This window comes from Lacerta agilis, chromosome 5 (assembly GCF_009819535.1).
Source record: "Lacerta agilis isolate rLacAgi1 chromosome 5, rLacAgi1.pri, whole genome shotgun sequence".
Taxonomy (NCBI): domain Eukaryota; kingdom Metazoa; phylum Chordata; class Lepidosauria; order Squamata; family Lacertidae; genus Lacerta; species Lacerta agilis.
The window spans coordinates 76,002,748-76,023,491 of NC_046316.1; the positions used below are offsets into that span (position 1 = coordinate 76,002,748).

The following is a 20,744-nucleotide window of genomic DNA, read 5'->3' on the forward strand; positions in this document are numbered from 1 at the left end:
TTCTATGATAATGTTTAAGATTTCATCTGATGTTTACAGTACTTTTGTCTTTTTTAAAAAATAGCTTGTTAAAATGGGTCGCCGCTCATCAGACACCGAAGAAGAGAGTAGAAGCAAGAGAAAAAAGAAACACCGTAGGAGGTCATCTTCAAGCAGTTCTTCTGATAGCAGAACTTACAGCCGTAAAAAATCAGGAAGGAAGTCAAGGTCACGGTCTCGAGATCTCCAGTTTCGTTCGCATTCATATGAAAAGAGGTAAATGAATAAATTTGTATTGGGTTTTGAAAGTGTTTGTAGAAAAGGCTACTTAAAATATTTAGCAGGCATAATTCACAGCTTGATCCAACATTTTGCTGTAGATAATGGCATATACAGGCAATGACCAATTTACGTGTGTCCAGTTGACATGTGACCATGCACGCACGCATAGCGACAACCCACATGTGACTCGAAAAGGGGGTGGAATGGGGTGGGCAGGGAGAGCTTATGTGCGCTGCACTGATGCATGGGGTGGGGGTCAGGAATGTAACCCCATGCAAATCAGTCGTTGTGGCATAAAGATCCAGCAAAGGCACAAAGAAACAAAATATCCATCCCCCTTGCTCTGGTGTTCATCCAGGGCTACTGTGTGAGTGCTCTACTCCAAAAGGCAATACCTTTTGGATTGAGGCACTAGTGGAGAGGAAGGTAGAGCTGCTGGTTGTTTCTTGCACATCATCCAGTGTGCACTGAAGTGGTTTTGGATTATTGCATGGGTGCAGTGCTGCATTCCATATACTGGGGGCAACACTAACAATCAACCAGATTTTCAATCCAAAGTGGGTAATGCAGGTTGGCTCTGCCTTATTTGGCTTGCATAGGATGCTGCTTCAGCTGTGTCCAAACAAACTGGATTACAGGCGTATGTGGTTGAATCTGGATATGCCACCGGGTTATGTGGAAGGAGAGGATCAGGAATTAAGTCCCCTTATTGCTCTCTGGTTAGTATAAATTTGTGGACATAATTTGGGACATCTGTTGTTTACGTATTAATTCCTGTGATTGGAATGTGGCCCAATCTCACCCACCTGACAGCTCCCTGATTATGTTTTTCATAAAGCTCCCTTAAATTTGTTTCTTGTCATGCTCTTTATTCCTGCTCATTTAGTGATTATTACTTTTCCAAGTTCAGAAACAGCATCCACCTGCTTTTTATCTAGGGTGGTTCCTTTCCTTATCTGTGTAATAGTAATCACTTTGTAAGTTTGTATTTGGTATTGAGGAACTACCATATTACTGGTAAAAAATAAAACTTGTACATTACTGAAATTTCAGCAAAAATATAATGACAATGAAAGAAAGCTTACTTCTTGCTGAGCATAATATCATTAACAGTCATTCTTATGGCTTTTGATGTTTCTTTTTATATTTTAGTTGAAAAGAAACAAATATTTATAAGAAAGTTTCTCAGTCCAAAATTAGGAAATTATTATGTGTTTTCCAGTAGACAATAGTGTCCATTTCTCAGAAAATAGAATTGACGGATGTATTCTTTTTTCCTTTGCACATAATCTGTCCATTCAACTTGGTAGTTTCAAGAATGTTGATAAATCGTTCCTGGCTAAATGAACAGAAACTTGTTCCAATATCTAGCAATTTTGGGGGGCCATTTTTTACAAATCCAAAATTGGTTAGATGGAATGAAAGAGAAGCTTGTTTGTCTAAATATTCAACAATATAACTCTAGGGTGTAATTTTACCAGATTTCCACTAACATGTTAGATAATTTCTAACACCTGGATGTATAAGAGCATAAGAAGAGACTTGCTGGATTTCTTAGAGGCCTAGTTCAGTATTCTGTTTTCAGCCATGGCTAACTGGATGCCTAGGACATGTTCAGTACAAGGTCATGGATGCGGTAGCCCTATTTTTCTGTGGCCCAAGAAATGGTATTTGGAGACATGCTGTTTTTGATCTAGGAGGCAACATATAGACACCAATATGAAGGCTGAAAATAATTTTACATATATGTTATTAGTGTATACTTTTAAAATTAATATCTAGTGAGTTCCAATGAATGTAATTATTCAGTGTTAATCCTATTTTGGCATTGTTAGCTTCTCCAACATTTTAGGTAAAGGGACCCCTGACCATTAGGTCCAGTCACGGACGACTCTGGGGTTGCGGTGCTCATCTCGCTTTATTGGCCGAGGGAGCTGGCGTACAGCTTCCAGGTCATGTGGCCAACATGACTAAGCCGCTTCTGGCGAACCAGAGCAGCGCATGGAAATGCCATTTATCTTCCCACTGGAGTGGTGCCTATTTATCTACTTGCACTTTGACGTGCTTTCGAACTGCTAGGTTGGCAGGAGCAGGGACCAAGCAACGGGAGCTCACCCCGTCATGGGGATTCAAACAGCCGACCTTCTGATCGGCAAGCCCTAGGCTCAGTGGTTTAACCCACAGTGCCACAGTCAGCTCTTAATATGAAGCATTTAGCTTCAAAAAGATGAAGCATCAGCCTAGTGCTCTATTTACTTGCATGTCTTCTGAACTTTTTCAATTTGGCAGTCACAGGGTTTGTATGTTTGTGTAGGGTGGATTTTTTTTTTAAAAAGAATCTTATCTGTAAAGACCCACCAGGCTTTATAGATGTGATGCTTGTATGTAGCATTTAGATAATAATAATAATAATAACAACAACAACAACAACAACAGCAGCAACAACAACTTATTTATACCCCAGCCACTCTTAAACTGTTCCCTCTCTGAGAGTAATACATTTCAGACTGAGACAGAACCCCGCTCACACTATACAGTGGTGCCCCACTAGACGAAAATAATTCGTTCTACGAGTGTCTTCGTAGAGCGATTTTTTTGTCTAGCAAAGCGGCAATGGAGCCGCGGAGGTTTTCACGCCAAAAAAAACAATTTCCCCCCCCCCCCCGTCTTGCGAGGCAGCCCCATTGACATTTTCGTCTTGCGGGGCAGCCTTCCGCTAGTGAATGCCGTTCGTCTAGCGAGTTTTCCGTCTAGCGAGGCATTCGTCTAGCGGGGCACCAGTGTATAATCTCCTTCAATATCCTGTTGTAGAGTAGAATCAAAGCAATTTTGCCTCTGCTGTTTGATGTCCTCTTTGAAAATGGACAGAAATGAGCCAGTACTTATATTCTAGCAAGATGCCCACCAAGGGTAGGAATGTGTATGGAACTATGAAGCTGGGCTGCAGCTCAGTGGATGGGTGAATGTAAGTCGCATCATTCCTTCTCTGCTGGATTTGCCCACCTTTCTTTTCCAGGCCCCTTGTGCATGGACCATTGCTTCTGGCATTATTTAATCTCTTCGTTCTGCACCTTTACCTTAGCTGCTTCCTTCCTCTTTTTACTTTCATTTCTTTTCAGATATGGTTATTCCTCATGATCACATTGTTATGCTTGTCAGATGATTGGACTGTAATATCAAAATGTGTATAAGAAATGTATGACTCATTGGATAATGAGTTAAGATTGTTTGCCTGAACCTTTGGAGATGATGTCCCTGATTTTTTAGGACCTGCACTGTCATTGCATTGTCATTTTGTTGTATTTCTAGATAGTAACTTTGCTTGTCACTCTCACTTCTGTTCTCCCACATTATAAATTTTTTCTTCTTCCAGGCCTCTGAAATATTGCAATATCTGTCCCTTTCAGTATTTTTTTAAAATTAAATTTTTAACAACATAATTTTATTAATCCAGTTTTCCAAAGTAGCCTACAAAAGAGAACCATAAAACAAATATAAAACAGATCAAGAACATCAAAACAAAAGCAGTTATCATAGCAACATTAAATTACAAATCCTGGGCAATCTTTTTTGGGGGAAACGTTCTAAAACATGACTCTCCGGGCAACCCAGTCAGGTGGTGACATTTAAATAATAGTAATTATTATTAAGAAAGCCTACAGATCGGCAGGGATATTTAGAGAAGGACCTCTGGTGCCAGACTTAACAAACAGGTAGGTTTCTTTTTTAAAAAAGAAACAAAACGAAAGCCTTTCCGTAATTTGTATTGATTGTTAGACCCACAAATAGCTCTGAGATGAGTATGAGGATCAGACTACTGGCTATTGATGTCTTCCATGAGCTGGGTAAAACAGTTTTGTTTTCCTATGCTACCCTTAACTCAGCCTGGTGCCTGAGGGTTTGGAGTGCATTGTTATTGGATGACACTTGACTCCTTTTCACTCTTTCGTTAAGTACTTGAGAAGTTTCTGTTACAGGTGGGTAGCCATGCTGGTCTGCCATAGTCGAAACAAAATAGAAAATTCTTTCCAGTAGCACCTTAGAGACCAACTGAGTTTGTTCTTGGTATGAGCTTTCGTGCGAAAGCTCATACCAAGAACAAACTCAGTTGGTCTCTAAGGTGCTACTGGAAAGAATTTTCTATTTTGTTTTGAGAAGTTTCTGTGGTTCTGACTGGGTGCCTGGAGGTGGTCATGGGCTGAATGAGGGCTGACAAACTGTTGCACAATGTAGAAAGACAGACATGCTCCTGGTCAGGAGGAAGACAGAATCTGTAGTAGGGATTAAGTGAGTTTTGGATGCGGATGTAGTCCCATTGAAAAATCACATTTGCAGTTGAATATTCCTGGATACAACTTTACATCCAGCTTGTTACATTGTGATTGGGCAATGTGCTGTGCATGGGTCCACCCTATGAAGAGTCTTTGGGAAGCTAACTGCAGTGGATCCAGAAAGCAGCAGCAAGGATGTGGACACACATCCATGGGACTATGGTGCAACATCTGTGCTCACTGCCAATTTACTTGAGGGCTTAGGCCCAGGATACCTGAGGAATTGCCTCTTTCCATGTCATTCTGTCCACTTCCTAAAATTAAGGAGAGGCCTTTTTCTGTGTTCCACGTAGGGTTGTGACATATGGTTGAGACCTTCGGGTATAGGGCGGTATAGAAATAAAATAAATACCAGTAATAAATAATAATTGATGATATCGAGAGACATGGTTTCTTTAGTAGCCCCACCGGTATTACCTTTGTTCATGAAGCGTGGCCGGCCTCCTCTCTGATTGTCTTTCATCAGCTAGTAAAGAAATACATTTTTATTCTGACAAGCTTTTGCCTGCTAAATAAGAACTCATAGAATGGATTCATAGAATCATAGCATTGGAAGGAACCACAAGGGTCATCAACTGCCTGCAATGCAGGAATCTTTTGACCAACATGAGGCTAGAACCCACAATCCTAAGATTAAGAGTCTTACGCTCTACCTACTGAGCTATTACACAGGTCATTTATACCTGTGATTCTGCCATTGTAGTTTGTAAATGAATGTTTAATGTATTTCATGTCTTTTTATTGCTATATCATTGTTATTTTTTAAAATGTATTTATTAACTTTTTCCAAACATCAACAAAATACCTAAAACAAACCAATACAACAATTACAAATACCTTACAAAAATAAAAGAAAACTATTACAAACTACAAACTACAAAAACAAAAGAACAAAAAGTTATTTGTTTAAAAACTGCTTCTTCCCTTAACATTGTTGTTTGACTTCCTCTCGTCTGCCCTTTCTGCGTTCATTGTCATTCATCTTTAGTAATTTCTTTACATTATACAAAACATATTTTCCAAAAAAATCTTATCCATTTCTTCACCTATTATCTTAATTCATTATTTCACATTTCCTTAACACTTAATATAATTCTAAATCTGCAGTCTAACTTTTATTCCAAGTTCCTTCTAGATTTCAATCTTACTATACTTTTTCAAATACAATTTAAATTTCTTCCATTCTTCTCCTACTGCGTCGTCCCTCTGGTCACGGAGTTTCCCAGTAATCTCAGCAAGTTCCATATAGTCCATCATTTTCATCTGCCATTCTTCAATCGTTGGTAGTTCCTCTGTCTTCCAGTTTTTAGCTATCAAAATTCTAGCTGCTGTTGTGGCATACATAAATACAGTTCTATCACATTTTGGGATATATCATTGTTATTTTAATATAGTTTGCTTGTATTGTGACTTGAAATTGTTGTCAGCTATGCATGGGCACTAGATGGGTGGTATTTTTAAAAATATAATTTAGAGATTCTCTCCCATGTAAAATATTGTAGGTTTTCCCAACACAGTCTATTGCCTCCCAGTTTTCAGACAGTAAAATTTTCAGCTATGTTGGCAAAGTAAATTAAGGAGAAATGACCAGACTAGGATATCAGACGTTATTTTATAGAAGATAAAATTGCCTGTTCAGAATTTTAGATGGCAACGTAATGTTGTAACTATATCTGGATCTTATGGTAGAATAAAATTCAATAAATCTGGTTAATTTCTTTATAGTTAATCATAGGTGATAGTTACAGGAAATATTTTCTTCAGAAAGTTCTGATAGGTAGAATGCCTTCACATTTGTTTTTCCTGGTCCTGCTTTTAATATTGACATGTATCCCCTAAAGGGACATAGTGGGATAATATCAACTGCAATGCCAACATTATGCAGATGACACGCAGCTTTATGAATATCTCTCTTACAGTGCAGATATGACTATCTGACAGATAACACCAAGCTTGAAGAAACCCTGGAGGCTGGATGAGAACCAGCTGGCTTATTTGAATCCAGAAAGATCTAAGTATTTGCTTTGAGGATTTGGCTAGCACCTCTGTCTTGACCTCAGTGTAGGATACACCCCTGGCTGTTAAGATAATATAAAATCTCAAGGTTATGCTGGATTCTGCTTGATCTTTGAAGAATTAAATTATGGTGATTGATAAAAGCAACTGTTTTTTTCATTTAGTAAATAAATTCCAGTTCTTCACAGATAAAGATAAATATGTCTTTAAATAGAGTAAGCCATTGAGAACATTGTAGAACACCATGCCATGAGACATATTGTTTGCAAAGTATGTCTTGCAGAATCTAACTCCAGTTTCCTTGTTGATTAACCAAGCTTCCAGTCAGATGATGTACAATTAGTTTTTGCTTGAATATCATTCTTTTAAATATTTTTTTATTTTATAAAAATTTATTAGTTTTTTTTTAAATAAAAATTTATTAGTTTTATCATTCTTTTAAATAATGAAATTGGGTGATTGAGCTTCTGCCAGTTTGGAAGCCAAACAGGGCCACCCCAAATAAGATAGTGGTTTCCACATACTCAGAAAATTCTGGAGGTTTGCAGGAGTACTCAGTTTTGTAAATACAGTAAGCAAGTAAGTTCCTCCCCACCCCCCCCAACCTATCCAGCTTTCAGGACTTACGGAATATTTATGGCAGTTATGCCTACAGAGATAAATCATATTAAGTGGCCTGGGAATTTCCTTTTCCTTCTTGAACCTATTTTTTTCTTCTTCAGGGGTGGAAGTGAGTAGGTCATTGGAGAGAGCTGTTGCTCAGCTGAAAGTCCCTGTAGTAATGGCACTACTTCACTGAATACTGCATTGAGTATCCATCCAGAAACAGAAGGTGCATGAAGGAGTTCATGCCATTTCTAATGCTGGTCTTATTTAATGTGGAAAATGACACCCCCCCTCCCCAGCTTAAAAAACAAACAAAAAACAGCAGTGTGATTTAGTGTGTGCTGTGCAACCTAGGAAGAAAGGATGGAGCTTCTGTATACAGTTAAATGCAGAATTCAGCTAGGAAGTGTCATGTTGCCTTGAGGATGACTCAGGATTGGAGGACTCAGAAGTAGCCCCACTTGGTGGGGACACTCAGCACCCCCTATAAACTGACCTTGTCTGAAAACATGTCTCTCCCTTCATCGTATCCTGGGAGTGACTTTCCACTAGCTTCTCCTGCTCCACAGGAGCATACAAACTCAGAATCAGCTACAACAGAGCGTTCCAAACTTTTCATGTTGGTGACACACTTTTTAGACTTTCATCATTTCACGACAGAGTAATTGAGTTTTACCAGCAAACCAGAGGTTAAACCATGCTTCCTCAGCCTCGGCCCTCTGGATGTTTTTGGCCTACAACTCCCAAGATCCCTAGCTAGCAGGACCAGTGGTCAGGGATGCTGGGAATTGTAGTCTCAAAACATCTGGAAGGCTGAGGTTGAGGAAGCCTGGGTTAAACTAACCCCTTTCCAGCCTTGGAGGAGCATGGGGAACATTTGCGTGACACATCTACACACTGCAGCTGACACACTAGTGTGCTGCAACACACAGTTTGGAAAGCTCTGAGCAACAGACCCGCCCAACATATAGCTCTCCAAGGGGGCCAGAACCACTGGAACAGAATGCTTTGCCAGCTACCTTAAGACTTCAGGTGACCCTGGTCCTTGATACTTTACCCAGCAGAGTCCACTGAGAGCTGCCTATTGCTCTGCTGTGCTTTGGCTTGTCTGGACTTGACCTCATTTACTTTGCCTCATTGGAAGAAGTGCTGGTCGTTGTAGCCATTTCTACCTTTCTCAGCAGAATAGGGAAGGAGAGGGTTTGTGGGGCAATTTAAACAGGTTAACCTTTGCTGTAACTTCCTGTTGGGAAGCACTGTTCTACAGACATGGGTGCAGTGATTTTTAATGTGATTTTATGCAGACTTGGCCATTGTGCATATGTGTTTTGATTTAAAAGACAAGAACAATTGTATTGGCTAGCCCATGTGCATGCCCCAATTGACAGTACTGCATTGTTCTCCAGTGGGAAGCACCTCTTTATATACAGTAGAATAAACCTGCTGGGAGGACAGAGATGCATTCTATGAACTGATGATAACTTAAATTTACTTCATATTTCCCAAAGGAAGTACCTCTCTAAGTAGTAAGGGCCTAGTGGGAAAAAATACTTTATGAAATCATCTGAGACTGGCGTAATGCTGTATAATCTCCATAAAAATGCATGGGATGATCTAAAATTTTGTGTTGGGAGGATTTACAAGAGTACATGTTTACTTTTCACTGTTGCGAACCAGCCTTATTGTCTAGTCTTCACTTTTTGTTTTGCCAAAAGCTGTGATGATCTTGAACTTGCTGTGTTTAGGACATTTTCTGCAAAAATGGATATGGAATCTGAAAATCATGGGCATTTGTAGCATCACAGTGCCAATGACATAACAAAACATAAGCATTACAGTAACATTTCTTACTTAGTAAGTTAGTACGTACAAAAATAGGAAAAGTACTAAATACGTTTTAATACTACATAGATTGAAATTGTATTCTTTATAGTACATCTTTATTTCTTGCTCTTATACCAGGAACTGTGTAATTGCACCCCTCTTTGCTATATATAGAACTATTTCCTAGACTTGCGTTGGAGTAAAATCTTATAAATATTTATTTATGATTTATTTTCTTTAATTTATAGGAGGATATATATCCCAAATTGAATTGAATTAAGCAATAAATGAAGAGTATTAAAATTCCATACGACAGTGATAGCCCATTGTAGTCTATTAAAGCATAGGCAAAGAAAACTATTTTCATCTGGTGCCTAAAACTTAACAAAGTAGGTACCAAATAAACATATCCGGGGTGGGAGTTCCATATGCGGTATGCTGCTACAGAGAAGGCCTTATTTTCAGTTGTCAGCCATATTACTTTGAAGGCATCAGGAGAAGGGTTTAGGAAGATGATCTTAAAGACTGAGCAGGTTTCTGTCCCATGTATATGTATATTTCTTTTTAGTTTTTGTTTTCACTGTATATATGCAGAAAGCCTAGATCAGTGGCAGTGCAAGTGCAAAATGTGAACTTTATTATGCTCCACTGATGGGCTTTCTGGCAATATCTGTTACTGTTTTAGGCACAGGCATCGATCTAGCAGCAGCTCTTCATATGGATCCAAGAGAAAACGGAGCCGGAGCCGTTCAAGAGACCGAGGAAAATTATATCGGTCTCAGAGATCAAGATCAAAGAGCAGAACAAGAAGGTATGACCATTTTGCCCTCAGAGAATAAGACTGACCAGATAATATATACTTTACTCTGTATTCTCTTGCCTTGTTGTCTACAGTGATAGTTATATTAACTTTAGAGAGTTATGTAGCGTCAATGCAAAAGGTTGAATTAGCTTGACCTTCCTATCCCGGAGTTTAAACTTAAAGCAGTTCAGTATTACAAGTGACTAATAGGGTGTGTGGTATATACACTGCCATAGTAGGGCAAAACAATAAGAAATACTTGTTTTGCAGGGTAGTCACGCTAATGTTACTAGCATACAGGTATGCGCTAAACCAACTGTTGGACTCGGGATGAAATTCAAATAAAGTAGTACTTTGTAGTTCTCAGTTTAAATACGCATATTTGAATTTGTGAGTGTCAGACAGAGCTGTATGGAACTGCAGTTGTGCTTTCAGCATGAAGGAGGTGACCCACACAAGGTATTACCGACAATAAGACCTCTGTATGTAGGAAATCAGAATCAGCATATGAAACGTTATCTGTTAATGGCTCTATAAACAGAATCACAAAAATCCAGTTGTTCTGCAGAAACCATAGCTATGGCCACTGATGATTTAGTATTTTAAGTAAGAAGCATGAGAAATGTGTGTGACTAAATGTATATACAAGTGTTTGTAAATAACTGCTTAGAAACTTTGGTATTTACATTAGGTGGTATATAAATACCTTAATTTAAAAAATAAACATTTTTAAACATTTTATTTTGGTGATTGTAGTAGAAGGTTAGAGCTATATTTCACATGAAGAAAAATACAGTAGTTTATTTTGTTTTAGCCCAAGAAAGTTGATGGATGTAAATGTGTTATCCCTGATGGAAAGAGCCATTGACTGTCAGCATGCTCAACACACTGAGACTAATTTTTTGTCAGCCTAATATTTTAAAATATTTCCTTGTTGGCAGTAAAATAGCACATTTATTTTCTGAAGGAAATATCAAGGAAGAGTACATACAATTTTGAAGACGGGAGATTTATGCTCCTGTTGTGGGGCAATGGATTGAGAATGAATAAAACAACCTGTGAGCAAGGAGGCTCTTTCAGTGATAGTTGCAACTGGAGACTTTTTCACTCATACACACAACTGTGTAGAAATCTTTTTTCCTTATTGTTATCTACCATGACAGTGGTATGTATGTGGGGCAGATTGGCTAAGAAAGAGCCACATAATTGGCCATACCCATGTAGTTGCAATATAGACACATGCAGCACAGCTGCTGCTATCATAGGGAAGCAACTTCCACATGTGCGAGTGAAAAGGGCAAGACTTGGGAAACCATTGGAAGCTAATCTTTGAAATATGTGACTGGATTTTGATGACTCCTCGATTTCTTCTACTGGAAAGCAATAATTCTGCACATGAGGTTGTAAATGGATTTGTGATGATCTGTGGATCTGTAAATGGTTTGAATCACAAAGCATTCCAGATGTCTGTTCAGATTGAAAAGTGGGATATAAATTGGGTGAATAAGTCAATAAATAAATGAGACCATTTCCAAATGAATGTTGTTAAGTGATGAATTTCTGCAATTTTTTGGTTGATGTGGAACAGAACCCTATCTGTAGTTGAGGATCTGTACAGTACTGGTCTTCGGTGTCATTGCAGACTGGGAAAGTGGACTTAAAATATCTTCACTGTGTTGAGAATACTAACGATAGCTCATTTCTTGCTATTTTTATTACTTTGTGCCCTTATGATTACATGGGTAACTGGTAGATTGTCTTCCCATTCTTATATTCTGGCTATATGTGTGGCTAGTTAGTTCCATTGATAAACAGTACAACGTAGCTAGTTTTATGTGTTGCCCCTTTAAGGAGATGTACATTGAGCTCTATACTTCATAAGTTTTCAGAGTGTCAGTCCATAGATAAAAAGCACTTTTGGAGTTCATTAAGAATTCTTCTCTGAGGGGAGATACAAAATTAGTTTATATATAGTATGTTCCATTAATAAGGTTTGTCTATTTTTTTTAAAAAAATATCTAAATAGAGTATCCTGTAAAACTCAGTCCTAGTTTAAAGTTCAATCCAGACCACCAAAAGACATTTAAAATGAAACTGTCTTACCCATTCTTTTGAAAGTGACTCAAGTTTGGGTTTTGGTGGGTCTGTGAGGAAAAGGAGTCTCAGAACTACTGAAAACAGGAGAATATCAAGGCTTTATATAACACATATTCAGATATTTTGAATTGAGAATTTTGAGCCTCGCATAAAAATCATGATACTTGCAATATAATATATTTTTATTGAGTGCTGCTTCCAGGTTTTAGTATTTTTCTAATAGAAATTAGAGCCTTAAATGATTAAACACTTAACTGTGCAAAGTGTTGGACACATGAATCAGTCTGAAATGCAAATTCTTAATTCATAAAAAACCTCATTTGTTAAAAAAAACCCACACCTTACATATCAAGTAACACAGATTTTCTTCACCCAAAAGACAGATGTGTTCATATTACATTTATTTATTTTATTTTAGTTGTACCTCAGGTCAAGAATTGAGGCTCCCTAGTTATGCTATAGATTCAAAATTGTCCTACAGCAAAACAGTACAATGCAAATAAGACTTAATAAGATCACAAACTGAATTTCAGCAAAACAACCAAGATTTACATTAAATTAGGAATTTTAAAACTGATTTAGTTTGTTTTACTGAGCATTTGCTTAATAACATTTCGTCTTCTTGCAATCTTTTTAAAGACAATAATTCGTCTGTGAAATGCGGGCACATCCTCAGCAGAAAAATTGAAAGCAACAGCTCACTTTCTGAAACCACAGATATAGTGATATAAAGAAATATTTCAGCTCTACAAAATTTAATAAATCATCCCATTTCCTAATTTGATCATATTAGATGCTGATGTGGAAGAAGCATTTCAAATACCATCTCCTCATTAATATACATCAGTCTGGGGAATAGAATAGAATACTTATGCAGAGATGTCACAGTTAGTGTTTCTTAGTTTACTAAGTGGAACAGGTTGATGCGATACTGAGTGCTATTTGTCAATGTCTTGTTAAAATGGTTTGGGTCGAGTTATGGAGTCCAGAAAGACGGCGGCTGATAAATCAAAAGTGGATTGAGTGGACAGGAGGCAGTGATTGATACTGTGACAGGATATGAAGAAAGGAATCTTGATACAAGCATGCACAATATTGAATATGAGAAGGAAAATGACCCTGGAGTATGGATATTATTCAAGGAAATGAGAATAATAATATCAGTTTGAAATTATTGCCGTGTGAAGATTAGGATACGGCAGTTCTTATTAGGCTATTATGTGTTCTGGATGGTAGCATTAGAATTCTATACAGTTTGCACATGCATACAGAATTGAGGTATTCCTGGTGGTGTTATTTATTTCTATTAATTGTAGAATTTGTTTCATATGTCATGCATATATGTTGCATAATGTAATTCTTGAATTCTCAAGGCATTCATTAGAGTAAAACAAAGAGTGCAGTCATATTCTGTATTTTCAGCAGTTTTGTGCTCTAAATATGGTATAATACACTATTTTTTAATTCTATGTCTTATATGGTAATAAACTGTCTTAAGTTTAAAACTTTGGGTAAACAGGGACAAATTTTGTAATGTATGCAATAAAATACAGAAATTTGCATAAACTGCTGAAATTTGAGGGTAATTAAGTTTCTGGATGTGAAGTCATTACTGCCAACATTATATATGTATTATAAATCTTTCATGTTTCCTCATACTACTTGGATTAATGTCTTCTCCTATGGAATTAGAGCTTACATTTAACAATTTCCCAGATATGAACATCAAATGTAACATTCAATACTAGTGTATGTAGGTAAATAAGTATCACTATAGGCATCAGATAAGAACATAGGAAGAGCCTTCTGGATCAGGTCAAAGGTCTGTCTAATTCAGTATCCTGTTCTCACCATGGCTAACCAGATATTCATGGGGAGCAACAGTATTCTCCCCTCTTGTGATTCCTAAAAAGGCAAACTGCCTCCAATAGTGCAGGTAGGCATAGCCATTATGGCTAGAAGTGTGAAGAAGTACGTACTTTTATCTTTCCCAAACTTTCCAACATTCTGCTTTATTGGATGTTCCTGGCTTCTGCTATCGTGAGAGAAATACTTCTTCCTATACACTTTTTCTGTAACATGCATAATCTACACCTCTACCATGTCTCCCACTCTGAGTTACTTGCTGTTTTTCTAAACTAAAAAGCTCCAAATGTAACCTTTCACCATAGTTACTCCAACTCTTTCATCATTTTGGTTGCCCTTTCCGTACCTTTTCTAGGTCTACAGTATCCTTCGTGAGTTGAAGCAACCCGAAGCTTAAACTGTATTCCAAGTATGGCCTCACTATGGATTTGTATATATTTATTACTTTGTTCTATTAAATAAAATTTATATACAACTTGATTGTAATAAAACTTCTTAAGCAGTTTACAAGAAATGTTGAAATTATCAATAAAACTCTCTCTCTGTGTGTGTGTATAAATATACAGTGGTACCTTGACTTACGAACGACTCGACTTACGACGTTTTCGACTTCCGAATCAGTTCCCGAAGTGAAAAAATGGCCGCCGCTTATGAAATTTTCGAGTTACAAAGGGAAAGCGGCGGCACGATACCTCGACTTTTCAATACCTTGAGGTTTTCAATGCGGTTTTTTCGACTTGCGAAGTTTTTTCCCGTTCCGAGATGGCGCCTTCGACTTACGAAGATTTCGGCTTACGAGGGCGCCTTCGGAACGGATTATCTTCGTAAGTCGAGGTACCACTGTATATAAAATAGCAAAAGTGATTAGAACTTGTCAACTTCTATAGGCTTGCCCAGGGGTCTGCAACCTTTAAGACCAAAAGAGCCACTTGGACCAGTTTCCAAAGGGGGGAAAAAAAACTGGGAGCCGCAAAACCATTGCGACATTTAAAACAAATATAACACTGCATTTTATTTTTAAAAATCTGATTTAAATTTTAAAAAATCCGATTTAAATTAAAAAAAAATCCGATTTAAATAAAAAAATCATTCATTTTTATCCACCCTGGGGACCACTACCAGGTCACAGCCTGATCCAAGGTGGGTTGCAACAGCATACAAATATTTGATTTGTTGTTGTTTTTTTTAAAAAATGAGTCCTCAACTGCACACTTGTGTTAAATGTTTGTCCTATGACTTATTGAAGACTGCTGGCTTTTACAATAATCTTAGTGTCTTTTACCCTTAATATTCCAGACCAGAGGCTATGTTCACCTCTTCCAACCTCCTCTCTTGCTAAATAAAGCACAGAATTGCACCAGAGAAGCCTGTGATGTTTGTGCTGACTTGCATACAGGTGGCTGTAGTAGTTCGTAGTGTTCAAACCTTTTTAGGGGAGTTCCCTGCCCCCTTAATGACAATGGCGATAGATTTTGCACATGAACACAGATCCAAGTTAGGACTCCTCTCTTCCACGCCAACAGGTGCTTTGTCAAGGCTCCCCTAACACACACTCAGGACAGAGGAAAAACTGCAAAACGTCCTGGCCTTGCTCCGGGGCGGAGAGAGACGCGCGCCCGCGAGAGCGCGGTCTGAGGCTGCGAGCGGAACCAGGAGTGAAGGAGGCAGCGGCAGGGAAACAGGCGCCGCTTCCTCAACCATTTTTAAAAAGAGGGCTTCCCCCCTCGCCCGCCACCCGCCGCCCCTGGCCCAGCCCGCAGCTGCCTACCTCGTCATCGCCTCGACTCAGCAGCCAGCAGCCTTCCGAGAGGAACTGCGGCCAGCCCTCCCCGCGGTCCCACGACCCAGTCAAGGAGTCCTGGCCTCCAGTGCCCGTGCGGGGACGCGTCTGAAGACCCCCTTCCTGCCCGCATCCCGTCCCGCCTCCCAGCTGCCTCTGGATGCCGCGGGGTCCCGCCGACCCTGGAGCTCCCCTGTCCGCCCCAAGGCCGCCTCCCATGCTAGGAAGACTCCCGGAGCTGGGCAGGGTTGGTCCCGCCAGGCAGGCTCGGGGGGCGGCCTCTCCCATGGGCGCCTGCTTCGGAGGCGGAGGTGGGGTCTTCAAAGTTCCCCCTCCCGCTCGCCCAGCTCCATCTCTTCCCGAAGGAGCGTGCGCACCTCAGGCGCGCTCCCCGCCAGAGCCCTCGGCTGAGCTGCGCCACCTCTACTGCGTCCCCACCGCCTCCGAGCCCCGCTGCCCCGCTGTTCAAGGCCAGGTGATCCTGGGTACGCCCCTGAGCAGCGCCCTCAGCCTCCGGAGGGCGGGCCGCCGGCCAGCTGGAGGGCGGTCACTGCCAGCTGGAGAAGTGGGCGGGCGTATCCGCCCCGGAGTCCCGGAGCCGCGGCAGCTGTGTAAAAGAGCCGCATGCGGCTCCGGAGCCGCAGGTTGCTGACCCCCGGGCTTGCCTATACAAATATGTTTGAAGCAGGTGCATCAAAGAGTGCACTGAAGGTGCCTGCCTAACGTCAGTAAACGGAGTTCCAAAGTGTGAGTGCCACCACACTAAAAGATTGATTTCTTGCAATTGTGAATTGGAATGAGTGTTATGTGGCACCTGTAACAAACAGTACCTGTTCTACACATTGAAGCGGTTGAGTGGGCACATATGGGCTAAGGAGATACCACACTTATGACATTGGCCCCTTTCCTAATGACTCCTAACATGGAATTTGGCTTTTTCACAGCAGCTGTAAATTGGGTTGACATCTTCAGCATCTTGCTTGGCTGCTTTTATTTTGTTATCTTGTTTGTCACTGGGGCTGAGATGCTTAGTCAGCTGGGGCTCCTCTCTGGCTTGTACAGCAGGTGCCCCCTGGCTAGCTTCTCTCAGCTGTTTGCTACCATTTAGATCAGGGAGACTTTAGTTGCGCTTGGGTTTCTGTTCTATGGCACCACAGTTCAAGAATGATGTTGACATTTTGGAAAGAATTCCAAAGAGAGCTGACAGTGCCATGAAAGATTAAGAAGTCGAATCATATGTAGACTGATTTGGAGTTTAGATGGTCAAAATCCTTAGTTAAAATTTTCTTCATTGATGAGCTCTGCAGTGACATAATTGATAGCTTTGGTAGCACTACCAGTTAGAAGTATTCATTGTATGATTGCGTTTGGTTTCCGATGGCTAGCTAATTGCCCAGAGGTGTTGAAAAGAAATCTTCTGTCCCACAAATAGGGAAGGAATTCTTGCTTTTGATGTGACCCTTGCTTCTTAATGGTATGTAGTTATTTCTGAAAACCCACTTTCATGTGGTGAAAAACTACTTTAATACAATTCTGAAGTGTAGTCTTGTTAGCTACCCAGTCTTTTTCTGTCATTTGAGAATACAGTTCTCATGTACCAATTGTCCTGATCATTGCAAGAAGCTGTTATTTGGCAGTTTCCAATTGCTACTGCTTTCTTACATGTTACATAGAAATGTGTATAAATTGTTTAAGCAAGGAACTTACTCATGACAACCCTACATGTGTAATACTGGTTGTTTTGGTTATTGTACTACTTTGCAAAAAGAGAGACAGACAAACAAACAAACAAACAAACACACACTTCATTATCCTTTTACATTTCCCTTGGAGCATATAATTTGCAAGTTTATCAGGAGAATCCGTTATGGTATATTGACCTACAGCATCTTTTTAAAGTAGTCCATGGATGAAGAGCTTTCCCAATCATGTTCTTTGATGCTATTAGTTTCTTTATCATCTAAACAGAGAAACAAATTTATTAGCAGCCACAAGTTGTCAAGACTTTAGTTTGAGAAGACTCAATAAAAATGTCGGTGTTTTTCTGAATAGCTATTTCTTGAGGTATGGTGAGAAAGTATGGACACATATGGAAATGTATGTGCACATTGCAATGTAACATATGACACAGCCATATAGAGACTACTTACATTACTTTTGTTGAGGGGAAAAGCTATGCACGTACAGTTGAGGCATAGAATATTTTTGATCAGTTTGAGTGCAATTATGACAAGTTTTTGGTTTGGGCAAACCATAGTTTGCTCAGGTTGGATGTAATAGAAGTCAGGGAGATAACAGGATCATGTGAAAGAAGGAGGAAGTGAATGAGCTCAAGACTGACTTATTTAATGCCAAATCATGTTTTGACATTATGTCTGAACTGCCTCATTGTATATAAGTGTCTGAACCAGGCTATAGGTGGGAATTAAGGAGTAGAAAACCCAAATCTTTGAATGTTTCCTGTCACCCAAAAACATTAGCAGTTTGTAGTTGCCGATAATTTGATAATCATTGTCTGTGTAAAGGCTGGTTTTGGTGGTTGTATGAATTGGACAACTGATGGTGGAGACATCCAAAACCTTGCACATTGAATTATGGTATGTCTTTTCCATAAAGCAGCAGTAGTTTCAGCTATTCATATTATGTAATGATCCTACTCATTTTATCCCTTATTCCCTCTCCATATATGCTTGAAGTAGCTTACAGACCAGATTCCGCTATAGTAGCAAATGTTTTCAGTAGGTATGGTCCCTTTTTAAGAGAGCAGCAACCCTACTTTTAGAAAGAGCACCACCATAAAAATGATAGTAATTGTACATGGAAAACAACATGCACCAAGCTAATGATGGTGAATATACAATCTTTCAGAGACTACACATTTTAGTTGCTTTGGATTAACAAATATTCACTGAAATCAGTGGAAACCTAGAATAAATGCCAGATTAGTCAAACATTTTATTTCATATTTTAAAAACCACAAAGCCTTTTAAAGCTCATAAATTTTATTCTACTGAAAAAATAGGATGTGCTTGTCACCACTTTAAAAAAAAAAATCAGGCCTGTTGAAGTCATATAGTAAAATATTATTTAAGCTTGAACTATAGCTGTTAAAACTAAAATACATGGGATGAAGCTTCCAGTTCTTTCTTTCTGATGTGACCTAAAAAGCCAAATAGGTTATTTTAAAATGCACATCTAAATTTCAAATTATTTTTTAACTGATTGGAAGAAAATCAAAATGACCTTCTTACACCTGAGATCACAGCTGCAAGGTGCAATAATTTCCCCATGATATGCTAACAGGATTTCTTAAACCTGCTATATGGTTGGTATTTAAATTCAGTACTTGCACTAGCATCTTTTAATACAATTTACGTATCTAAATAGCTTCTTTTTATTTAAAAAAAAATCAGTGTTCAGGTAAAAACAATTTATGCTGTAAGAGGTTTCATTACCTAAAAGAAATGTTTGATACAGTTCCATATTAAATGGATTTGGGCACTCTTTGGGATGTGGTAGTAACCAAATGAGAAATAGCAAATTTTCAACACATCTGGAATCCAAAGATTGTACATGGTCTACTGTGTACATGCGGGATGGTGGCTGGAGGCCCTTCTAGAGCAATGGTTCCCAAACCTTTTCCATCATGAACCACTGATCTAGAGCATCATTCCACAGTGATGTCAGAAAGGGAAATTCAGCAGTGCCTCTGTCATCTTAACATAGTCTATTCATACCACAGACTTACCTTGAACATAAGAACCACCTTCTGGATCAGGCCAATAGCCTGTCTTGTCCAGCATCTTGTTCTCACAATACATACCTTTCTTGAAGAGTTATATATGCATGTGGTATTGGGGTGAATTATTGCTTTGTTTGTTATTAGGTTATGCATTTTTGTGTTTTTATATTTGTAAACCACCCTGTGATCCTCGGATGAAGGGCGGTACTGTATATAAATTTAACAAACACACTTTTCAAGAGGGACCTGCAACTTCTTTGCTTTGGGGAGGCAAATGCTTCTCATTAATTTTTCCCATAGGGACTTGCATATGCATTTTAAATATTCTGCTGTACTTTTTGTTTTATTTAAAACAAATAATTAGGACCTAGCAGAATACATATTGGTAGATGTATTAATTGTCAGTATTTTATTGAAAAGATTTGTTTTAGAGTTGGAATTGTATGGAAAGGTTATAGCACATAAATTTCTTTTAAGAACAATTGGCTATAGTTCGGAAGACTCAAAGCAAGTAAGAAAAAGTTTGTCATCTTGAATGTAATAAAATAATAAAGGGCTGAAGTAAAAGTTTACATGCTATCCTTGAGCATCAAACCATCAATGAGGATATTAGTAAGATCTAATTGACCGCTTAGGGAAATTAAACTTCATAAGGCACAGCCAAGGACTCTTAAGTTATCAATAAGGACAGAAGCTGCTAGTGACAGCTGCTTTGATGCCTTTCATTGGCACGAAAAAGCTAAAAATTATGATGCATAAGTACTGTCAATTTGGTATTAAATATGGCTGAGAATCATAATATGTGTGTGTGTGTGTATATAGATATAGATATGTATAGATATAGGCACCCCAGGTGCACTATTTAAGTAATAAGGATAGTTCTTTGCAAGCTGTTTTAGGGTGCGTGTTTCTTTAAATAGAAGGATTACGAAGAACAGCAGAGAAACATTTAGATTGCTTTCTTTCTGAACATAGAACAAAACTTACGAAATCTAAGATACTGCAGTATCTGTACTAAGAGTCTCTGGTTTCATTTGACCCTATTCTCCTTAAATTTAGTTTGGCTTATATGACAAGCTCCACAATAGAATGGTATGCCAAAGCTTATGATCTTGGTGGTTATAGAAAACAAAACTTGAGTTTTAAAAGTAGCATCATTTTTATTCTTCATACCATATTGTTATACTATATTATAATTGATTGTTTCTATAATCAAAGTGTCATTAATGTACTAAATACAATGGGTAGTATTAAGCTAAGTTTTACTTAGAGTAGACCTATTGAAATTAATGGACCTAGTCATGTTCATTTGTTTCTGTGGGTTTACTGTAAGTAAAACGTAGTTGAATACTACCCATGTAGAGCAGGAGGTGCTTAATCTCAGGACCATGGGTTTGAGTGTCACATTGGACAAAAAGA

At 38.8% G+C, this 20,744-nt stretch overlaps 1 protein-coding gene across 2 annotated transcripts in view; it reads left to right on the forward strand.

Moving 5' to 3' along the window:
• RSRC1 (arginine and serine rich coiled-coil 1) overlaps positions 1-20,744 on the forward strand; it is a 167,031-nt gene that overhangs the window by 2,788 nt on the left and 143,499 nt on the right. For both annotated transcript variants that reach the window (XM_033150528.1, XM_033150527.1), the window contains exons 2-3: positions 65-255; positions 9,724-9,849. In XM_033150528.1, the coding sequence (XP_033006419.1) occupies positions 74-255; positions 9,724-9,849 (308 nt within the window). In that variant the 5' untranslated portion in view covers positions 65-73. The remainder of the gene's footprint in view (positions 1-64; positions 256-9,723; positions 9,850-20,744) is intronic.